The 10,177-nt window shown below is 44.5% G+C and overlaps 1 protein-coding gene and 1 non-coding gene across 3 annotated transcripts; both read right to left on the minus strand.

Annotated features, from left to right (window-relative positions):
• Window positions 1-715: 715 nt before the first annotated feature.
• On the minus strand, window positions 716-787 carry trnap-agg. Its single transcript has one exon. It is a non-coding gene; the product is annotated as a tRNA-Pro (tRNA).
• A 248-nt stretch (window positions 788-1,035) lies between these two features.
• On the minus strand, window positions 1,036-10,094 carry nt5c3a (5'-nucleotidase, cytosolic IIIA). 2 transcript variants are annotated; one of them, XM_047051385.1, is made up of 9 exons: window positions 9,888-10,094; window positions 4,154-4,252; window positions 3,970-4,039; window positions 3,809-3,855; window positions 3,630-3,715; window positions 3,371-3,460; window positions 3,093-3,255; window positions 2,651-2,851; window positions 1,036-2,544 (listed from the first exon to the last, which is right to left on the minus strand). In XM_047051385.1, exons 1-9 carry the CDS (start codon window positions 10,023-10,025, stop codon window positions 2,443-2,445), a joined length of 996 nt encoding a protein of 331 aa, XP_046907341.1. In that variant the 5' UTR covers window positions 10,026-10,094; the 3' UTR covers window positions 1,036-2,442. The 2 variants fall into 2 exon arrangements, with proteins under 2 accessions (XP_046907341.1, XP_046907340.1); XM_047051384.1 differs by lacking the exon at window positions 9,888-10,094 and adding an exon at window positions 5,922-9,872.
• Between the last annotated feature and the right edge of the window lie 83 nt (window positions 10,095-10,177).

Raw genomic sequence — 10,177 nt, forward strand, 5'->3', positions numbered from 1 at the left:
AATACTCCAATAAATAATACGCAAACAAATGCCCACTACATATCATAACAGTATGCTATAATTGTTACTTGGCCCATCTGCACCACACGTTTCGTGATGTAGGACAGATTTTATTTTGAAATCCATACACAGCCAGCAGTCCTTAAATTGGCAAGATCTTTCCTGTCTGTATAGGTACGCCCAGAGCCATTTAATTATTATAAGTAGGATTTTTTATTTATTTTATTTAAGAAAAGTAGTAGGCCTACGACTGCTCCCTCGAAAACAATTTAGATAGATTATACTTTGCATGACAACATCCCTCGCTAGCTGGGCCCCGGCCGCCAGCTGCTCCAATCCAAGTGAACTGTTCCTGCTGGAGAAGAGATTCAGTGCAGGAGAGGAACTGTATCAAGTAGCAAGGCCGTAATCATAATACATATTGGGGGACACACATCCACCCCAATATTCAAATCTGATCAAAATGTTCCCCCCAATGTAGTGATAAAAAAATATAAATACGCCACGCTACGACAGGCACGACAGGTTTAATGTAATTTCGTTTCCCATTTGGGGTTTGCGGGAGCGTGTCTTTATATTGGAGGTAGGTGAGCAAATTGTCCTATTTGTGGAACTTAATATGTATTTGCGGGAGTGTACTCATTTAAGTGGGTGTTTTGCCCTTAAGGGCAATTACTGTCAATTTTAATTATTCAAGAATCCAGAGTCAAAATTTGGGCTCGTCCGGGATTTGAACCCGGGACCTCTCGCACCCTAAGCGAGAATCATACCCCTAGACCAACGAGCCGCTCCTGAAACGTCAGCGGACAGATTGGCTAACGTAACCCACGTGTTTGGTACTGAACTAATTCTCAAACTTGAAAAGGACCTTGGCTGCCATCTAAAGGTGTCATTTAGAAATACAACTTATATTCAACCACAGGCAACACAATTTAGAGTCAGGGTAATGATGTCAATTTAAAAACAGTTATGTTTCATTTAACAAGTCATAAGCTATTATTGCCAGTTTTTTTTATATAATTATATGTTCTCCCCTTCAGACAAACTCAAAACGTTTAATAAAAGGCAACATGCAGGTGGTAGCAGCACAGACACATATGAAAGACTGAACAAGTGCAGACAGAACTCAGACATTTCCACCCCCACAGGGAACATCCCAGAGGTAGTGTTCAAATGTGAAACAAAAAGTAGTGATTTCTTTTCAATATATATTTTAAGGCCATAAAATAAAGGCCATGAGTTAAAATCTAAGAAATATAGTATTTTTGTACTTCACTTCCCCAGATAGTAATTACACACAGGGCCTTCTAGAACAACCCCTTGGTCTATTATTTCTAATAGAAGGTTCTGACTCCCCAGGTCCCAAAGCCCTGGTGATAGTGATAATGATGAATGAATTGAACATCTTCTAGTGTATACTTTCATTGTAGCACTCTAGACAGCTGGAAAACATACACTGTTGCTGTCTGTTCACCAATGTTTACCACCACCTATAACAACTTTCAGTTGCTGCGTTAAGTAAAGTGCTCTTACCGGATGTGTATTTAATTGAGAACTCTGTCTGAGAATGTATACACAACCAGTTTCTGCAAGAATGACAATTGCATCCATGAAAACCTATCCCACATTAGTTACACTTATACACAGAGGTTAAAGTGCATCGCTTCTGCCCAACTCACTGCTGTTCTCACAAGGTTGCACATAAAGGCAGCACTCCGGCATGCTTGCATCCTGAAAATAAGCAACCCAATACTTCCTTCAAAAAAACTCTCCAACATCAATATTACACGACGATCCGAATCTGTTAAATATATGAGAGAAACCAGAAGAAAAAGGTGCCACCTCAGATGGACACGTCTGGCAGACGAGGGCCGCGGGGTGTCCTCCATGATGACAGTATGGCCAAAAGCATGCTGGGACTGCCTGGCAGCGCACCGTCTGCTGATGCTCAACCGATCAACATTTTATACAAACATTATATCAAAAATAATATAGGAAATACATTGTAATAACAACAATGTGCAAATAATAAAAGAGGGTTTCACATATTTTCTTTGTTTGTTCAGCATTACTTTTTTTTTTCTTTTTTCATACTGGGGTGGAGTATGCAGACAGTGTTCAGTAGGACACATGGACAGACACAAAGACAAAGATTAGCGTACTTAAAAAACACCAGAGGGGGGAAAATAAATGTCTCTTTAAAAACGTGGTGAAGTGAGCTGTCAGGATCTGACATTTTGTCCCCATGAATGAGCCTTAGTGAAGATGCTTTGTAGCCACAGAATGGGATTCGAGGAGGGCAGAGGTGGTCGACCGTGGAGCTAGAGTCTATTGAGGGGCTACGGTGGGGGCTGGTCGTAGCCTTCTAGAGTCAGGCGATCCACTTGAGTTCCATGTGGGGGCAGTGGGATGTGTGCTGGGGGGGGGGGGGGGGGGTGAGAGTTAGAGAATCTTCTGAAGGATGGAGTTGGGCACTTCCAGAGTCTCGTCCTTTACAAGGACGATGTCATAGGAGTCCAGATATTTCTCCAGTCGCTCTTCTACCTATTGGCAGGAAACAGATAAAAAAAAATCAAATGCGTCGAGGGTAAATGTGCGAGACAGAAGCTGCTAGGGTGTGAAACACTGGGGTTCCGTCGGAGACGGCTACCTTGTCGTTGAGGAAGCCGATCTTGAGGATGTTCTCCACGTTGGGCACGCCGTCGGCCATGTGCAGGTCGCCCAGGGAGTCGCCCAGCAGCACGATGTTGCAGTTGTCCTTCACCTGCTTGAAGTAGTCCGTGTTGCGCAGGGCCCCGTCGTGCTTGTTGTAGACGTGGATGACCTCCCCCTTGAAGCCCCGCAGCACGCCCTGGGAGAGAGGGGGAAAACAGCGCCCTCCGTCAGTGCTGTGGGGTATTACAGAAAGCTGCGTCCCGTTCGTAGGGGTTCCTCCCCCCGCGTGGGTGTTTGAAACACCCCAGCAGCCTCTGTTGACAACAGCTCAACTGAGGGCAAAACATTCCTGTCACTTGAAGAAAAGAAAAAAAGAAGAGCCTTCATACGTTTGGTTTTTCACTTAGGTGAGCAAGACGGGGGGACGGGGGACTCACATTCTCGTCAAAGTCCATGAAGTTGGAGACCACCTTGATGTTTGGGTGATAGACCCCGGCCTGGCGGATGATCTCCTCCAGGACGTCGCCCAGTCCGGCCGAGAAGATGAACATGGGCACGTTGTGCTGATGGAGGCGGTCAAAGAACTGCTCGTATCCCTCCCTGTGGAGAAACGCGGGCGTCACACGTGAAGGACGCACACATACTAAAACCGCTGCATACCGTCAACTGGAAACACACATTTGAACATGTCTTCATTATGAATGTGTTTATTTACCTTAAGCAGGCGTCTGACTCCCTCACCACCTCTGGGAGTTTGTCCTTCTGTAACCTCTGCTCTACCAGTAACGTGTGGGACTTAAAATACCTGGCAGGGCATACAAAACACTGGCTTAAAATCCTGTGTCCTGCATGAAGGAGTGAGTGAGTCATGACAATTTCTTTTACATATAGTGTACATACAGTAGGTCCCATACATACAGAAACAAAGACAGAAAGAAAGAGAGAATAACGGAGAGAAAGATGTATAGACTCACCATTCTACCATGAAAGGATATTTCTCCTCCATTGTCAGGTGGGGATCGATCTCTATGGGGTAATACGTCTCCTTGAGCTGCAGCAGCTAAGACAAGACAACAAAACAGGCCGCTATCAACAGACGGCACGTCGGTCGTCTCGACAGCGCACGTCGTTACGGCGATGACGAAAACCCTACCTTTTCCCGACATTCTTCAGAGACGAGACTGCAGTTGTCAATGATGTCTGCAACGGAGGAACAAGAACACTAGTCAGATGTCGGGCCACGGGCAGCGCAGCGCGAGCCCCGCAAGTCGTCATCGGCAGAAACACGTCGTTTCGTGGCGTCGTCTTACTTACTGTGACACGTCGGGCAGCGTTTGCCGTTGACGGCGAACTTGCTTAACGTCATGTCAAAGTCTGTGATGATCTGGCCAAAACAACGAGGAGACAAATCAAGGGAAGAAAGAGGTAGACTACCATGCAGGGGAATCCCGGCCGGGTCTTCCTGCTAGGGCGAGTCGGCACACACACACACACTCACCTGTAGTTTGGAGGCTCCGCCCTTAATCAGACCACAGATGATCTGCTCCACGCGCTCCGGGTCCCTCATGTGGACCGTGTTCTTCTCAAACTCTGGCATCTGTGAGAGTGTGAGTGTGAGTGTGAGTGTGAGTGTGAGTGTGAGTGTGAGTGTGAGTGTGAGAGAGAGAGAGAGAGAGAGAGAGAGAGAGAGAGAGAGAGAGAGAGAGAAAGGGGGAGGCAGATAATGCCTGTAAATGTTGATGTAACCACCGTGATACACGTTTGCTGGTCAAAAACAAATCAATGAAACAGGTAATAAAAGGACTGGGAAGAACTAGATGAATAAAACCCTGCTTTTGTCCTGTTTAAGAGCAGGGCAGATGCTTGCGTCCAGACGTTTTCAGGAAGTTCTCAGGTTGGTCTCTCTGGCATGTGGGACCCAAGTTCTCACAGCAGTCATGTTACCCTTTTCCATTTTTGAAGTAAGACAAGCCAAGAACTGTCAGTGTGTGTGGTGAGGGTGGAGGACTGTGTGGGGGCGGAGGACTCTCTCCAGACTGAATATTCCCCACAGAAAACAAACACTAACACACAGCTGCTAATGGATCCTGTGTCCATAACAAGAAGACAAACCCAATCAAGTCTGTCAGCTTGAAGGTAAACCAACCAACGCAAGAAAGAGAAAGCCCTACCTCATTCACACAGAGAACAACTGCAAATTGGTAGGGAGGGGAAAAGAGAGAGAGTCTTTGGCTCACGTTATTTTCATTTCATTTGAACACAATGGAGGAGAAAAAAAAAGACCTTGATGAACTTTGTTTTGGATCTTAGAAATCTTTGGTGCCGTTTGTGGAATATTCATTGTCACTCGCCAAGGTCACATGGGTAAGACTTGCTGCATGGTCCAATCAGAGCTGTGTCGGTAGAGGCAGTGATATAGCGCTGGGTTTTAAGGGGTGTTGATGGCATGTCAGAGCAGGAATGCACACAGCAACGCTCACATACAGCTGACGTGAGTGTGTGCATGTCTTGTCCATACATGATTCAAATTTCCACTTTTTTTTTCCTGCATTGTCCTTGACTGTTCAGAGGATCCATTGACCCTTACACCCGTGTCATATATCACCCCTTACACACTTACACGTGCCCTCTCCAAACTGCACCGCACCACACACACTCTCTCCCTGGTAAAGAGATCAAGTGTATTTTTAAGGTTGCTGGTGACGCAAAACCCAGACGAGGGGGGTAAGGGATTAAGGTTCGTCTTACTATGAAGATCCCAAACGTCTTGGCTTTATTTTGTTATTACAGATCACGTCTCACACCATCTCCTATCACACACACCTCTATCAAATAGGATTACACTCGATCCTAGACTGGTCTTATGTGGGAATGCCATAGTAAAGGTGGGGAGCGTGAAGTTGGTGCAACGCCCCGTCCCCCTGACTTATGCAACACACACACAGAGCTTGTAAAGCCTTGCATGATATTTTGATCCCTGAAAAGCACGCACAAACACCACGCACCACACACACACAGAAAAAGAGACACTTCTATTCGTTTCTAGAGTCGGAGGACACCAATACTCTAAATCTCAACTGCATACTAAAAATAGACAATGTCCAAACTCATCTGATAGCAGACCCCTTACACGAAAAATGACAAAAACAGCCTTGGTCTTAATCAATAAACTACAAAACATTCAGATATAAATGACGGCGTCAACTGACATTTACAGCTGGTGACGACAAAACAGTCAACCACAACACACACGAACAACGGCTCACCTCTTTCTTGGGCCTCAAAACCAGAGTGAAGAAAACATCCTCTGGGTGACTGGGGCTTATATAGCCATGGCAACACAGGGGGGCGGCACCCGGAATAGATCCCATCACATATCGCCTCCCCCCCTGAGCAGAGGCTGTGGTGATGCACTCCCAGATAGTTACAGATGACATACACACACACACACATTCCAGGCCCTTCGCTTCACCCTTCACCTCCCTCCCCACTCAACTTTGACCGCTAGGGCACAAGAATTGATCTCGACTGACCACGTCTCTCCAGATAGCCTTATTGACTGGGTCTGGGTCACATTGCTGAGGGCTCATTTCTCCAGTAATGCTGAGCCCGCACATTACAGGATCCCCTCTCTGTACACACACACACACTCAAACACACACACTCCATGTCTAGGGTCACAGGGTCATGGGTCATTCACTCTGTGTTCCACCAATAGGCAGACATGGTTGTGTGTGGCTATTTTACTAAGGGTCACTGGGTACAAGACTAACCTACATGAAGGGAAACACAGACCTCCATTGATGTAACCAGTCTCTCATTGGCCGGCCACTCACCTGACAATAGCCGGGCAATCAATGGTATGGTTGTTGTAATTTGGCCTGCTTGAATGAACCCTAGAATAGACATGGCAGGAGTCAAATGCTCCCTTGTTCTGTATGTTAAGCCTCAGCTCGAGTTCAACCTCTATTCTTTTAAATCATTGTGCAACATTCAACTAAGAAACCCAGCCTCTAACCTGTCCGCAAGGCCAAAACGGAGACAACTCAGAAAGCTAGCTGAAACATAATAAACCCTTTGGCAGTCTCTCTAACAAGGATTATCCCATCCAATCCCATCACTTTACCAAAGCTACACATCTGTCCAATCAGTATTCTTATTTTCATGCTCAGTTCCTATGGCTGGCCGATCACCTGACTTTCAGCCACAAGGAGACAACTGTGGGTGGGGTTGGAATGATTCTTGTTGTGACAGGATTGATGATAGGCGTTATATGTAGGTTATATATCAATCAAAATCTTTACCCTAAAGATGTTGTGTTTTTTCTGTTTATTAACAAAGACATGAAACAAATGATGCACTGTAAATCCATAAAGGTTTCCACACCACACCCAGTGTCAAACGAGGTTAGAACACAGCAGAATGGGTGTGTTGGGTTTGCGTTAATCTCTTTAACTTGTGGGCATATTTTCAGTCTTTGTCACAAAAAGGTACAGTTAGTCACTCACATGGAGACAATGACAAAAACTCAGAGAAAGCCAGACCTGAATGAGACACAAAAACAAGATACTGAAATGAGACATGCGCCTGTGAGACGGTTTCTGTCATTTTCCAACCGCTGTCAAAATGCAAGCTCAACGTTCCCTCCCACCATGGGATTGCCTTGACAAAAGCAAAAAATAAAATAAAAAGACAACCATGACACCAATCCAGACCACATGACTCAAAGTTGACACAGCAGAGACTGCAGACTGAAACCACCTTATTTTTACATTTGAAAAAGAAAGTTGTAAGTTGACTGTATTAACTAACTTCACTCTGTATTCCTATTCAAGCAACTGTCGACCCTTGATCAACGAGACATTGTTAAGACGATTCAATTTTACATTTAAATTTAGTCATTTACCAGACGCTCTTATCCAGAGCGACTTACAGTAAGTACAGGGACATTCCACCGAGGCAAGTAGGGTGACGTGCCTTGCCCAAGGACACAGGGACAAGAGCTGACATAGTATCAATGACAACCGGTTGCATCTTTGTTGACATGTCTGTGTTTTCTTTTATTAGTTTAAAGCCAAAAGGATGATGCAATAAGTCTAATCACCTAGTTACTTGGTTGGGCAGGACACTGTCACTTCAACAGAAATGGCATTCCGGGAACCTGAGTTGACTCCTTTGTGATAAACGTGTTGACCCCTCTCTGTTGGTCAGTTCCACCATGACATCAAGTCAAGTCAATTTTATTGATCCCACTAGGGAAAATTTGTTTGCAGACAGGTATTAAAACACATTCAATCCATCATAAAATACTACATAACCAGCATACCTGATACCACACAAAGACAACACACAATACAGTACAAGGATCACTTAATGTTGAAAACCCATGCCATTCATTTATGACTATTTAGCCTCCCAATAGCAAAACAAACAAAAGAGTCCCCAAATCGTTTTGTTCTGTGGGTGGGAGCTCTATACCTTCTTCTGACGGCAAGAGGTCAAACTCCCCCTTCAGGGGATGGTCAGTACAAGCCAATATGGACTGGGTCTTCCTTGCGACCTGCCCAACATAAAACTCAGAGAGCTGGACTTGGTTTACCCCAATGACTTTACTGGCCACTCTGACTTTTGAATCTTATAACAACTGATTATTATGTTTTTCATATATCTGCTGTAAAATTTAAAATCCTGCTCTGTTGCCTTTGTCGGTCAGGTCTCAATTGAAAAAGAGATTAGGCTATATCTCAATGGGGTAAAATTCTTGGTAAAATAAAAGGTTAAAACTTGAAATAAGTTACATTTCTAAATCTTAACGCACACAAGTACCACACTGTCCTGATCAATCATGCTCTTGCTTGAGAGTTGTATGCAGAATATAGCAGCACATTTCCAGTCAATGTGTTATGGAGATTTGCTATTCAATGACTATTTGTGCTAATTTTAGACCTCAGTAAAGTGGTTCATCCTGGTTGCAAGATACCCTCCAGTTGACAGTATCAACACAGAGCCTGGATGGAACAGTCTCACCAGGTAACCATGGATCTAGCTCTCAGCTTTACTGTAGATAAGCTCTAATAGGCCGCAAAAGGAAACTGATCGAGTGACTACAGAAGCCAATGACATGGAAGAAACTAGATGTCCAAAGAAATATGTGAACTAGCAGCTTGATACATCTGAATATGCATAGTATTTATGTTATCAGCAGAAACCATTCATTTGCATCAACTGGTATTTTACAAATAGGTAAGACTGCCCAGAATACTTATGCTGGTGTACAAAACAAAAGGAAAATCTGAGGCAAGAGGATCTATCTTGAAAGATTTCATGATGTCCGATTTAAAAGGGTCTCTCTATCATTTAAGAAAAAGGGAAGTTGAAGAGCATGAATAAGAAAGCTGTTCACTTCTGACACCCAGTGGTCAAAGCAGTTCAGTACAAGACCAATCCTCTGTTTGAACAGGACAGAGAAGAGCAGTTGGAAAACAAACGTGCCCAACATCGAAATGTGTCTTTTGCAACGGAATATGGAATGACATCGTTAAAGTTAGAGGGAAACCGACATTCTAGAATGTTTTAAAGGGACCAGATGCGCTACTTCATCAGAATGCAACTGCTGAGCTCAGAAACTAATGTATGTTTTTCTTTAATGGTTCAACCCTCATCAAAATCAGATGGCCTCGCCTTCAGCCCATGGCCGGGGCTCTTCATCGCAGGTCAGGGTACTAACAGAATGCTAAGCATCTAAAAAGGGCCTCTTAAACCACCTGACAGAGATAGACGCGATGGGAATTCAACAGGACATTTAGGTGATATACAAATAATTATATATCCGTCCTCTGTTCTGTCTACAGCTAATAAAGGATTCCATAAGTTAGTGGGAGTCTTATATAGGACAAACAGCGTTACCATTCTTTGAATGTGATGTATTGGGATAAACAAGCACCTGCGCGGACACAGTGACTGACATTCCGGGAAAACTGGTTTGACAAAATGCCAGGAGGGGGTGTCTGCATACCTTGCATCAATATGGGAAAACCTGCTATCCAACAGTTTAACAACAAGACCGTGACAATAGAATCTGCTGATCAACTAATGATCTGTCATGTCGCGGTTAGGAAGCTAAATCTTTTGGTGCCTAATAAACGGCTAATGACCTCTAAAATCCCATTGCTATTTTTAAGAACATCCGCGACTGCGCATTGTACGCAGCAACAGCACACGAGTGTACTCACCATCTCAATGATTTTAGTTTTCTTTCCTGCTCTCTTCTTCTTTGCGAACATGTACTGGGCGAGAACAACTCCACCAAATAGGGCACATACACTGGCACTGGCCGCGGCACCGACTTTTACCACGGCTGTTTTGTCCATGGCTGTGCCGCTCCTATACAAATGTCCCAACAAGCCTTTTCTTATGTCAACATGGTCCCTCCCACAGTCGGCGCCTCTTACTGACGTCGTATCCTTCTGTCTATACCATTAGGCCAAAAACAGGGGGGTAATAAAACCGAAACAAGATCGTG

Source organism: Hypomesus transpacificus, unplaced genomic scaffold (genome assembly GCF_021917145.1).
Source record: "Hypomesus transpacificus isolate Combined female unplaced genomic scaffold, fHypTra1 scaffold_149, whole genome shotgun sequence".
NCBI classification, from domain to species: domain Eukaryota; kingdom Metazoa; phylum Chordata; class Actinopteri; order Osmeriformes; family Osmeridae; genus Hypomesus; species Hypomesus transpacificus.

What these genes read in the sequence shown, in the direction of transcription:
- nt5c3a (XM_047051384.1), bottom strand. Translation starts at nt 6,092, where the DNA reads ATGTCATCTGTAACTATCTGGGAGTGCATCACCACAGCCTCTGCTCAG. An exon ending in GCGGAGCCTCCAAACTACAG is followed by an intron (nt 4,040 to 4,153) that starts GTGAGTGTGTGT and finishes TGTTTTGGCCAG; the next exon opens with ATCATCACAGACTTTGACAT. An exon ending in GAGTCAGACGCCTGCTTAAG is followed by an intron (nt 3,256 to 3,370) that starts GTAAATAAACAC and finishes GTTTCTCCACAG; the next exon opens with GGAGGGATACGAGCAGTTCT.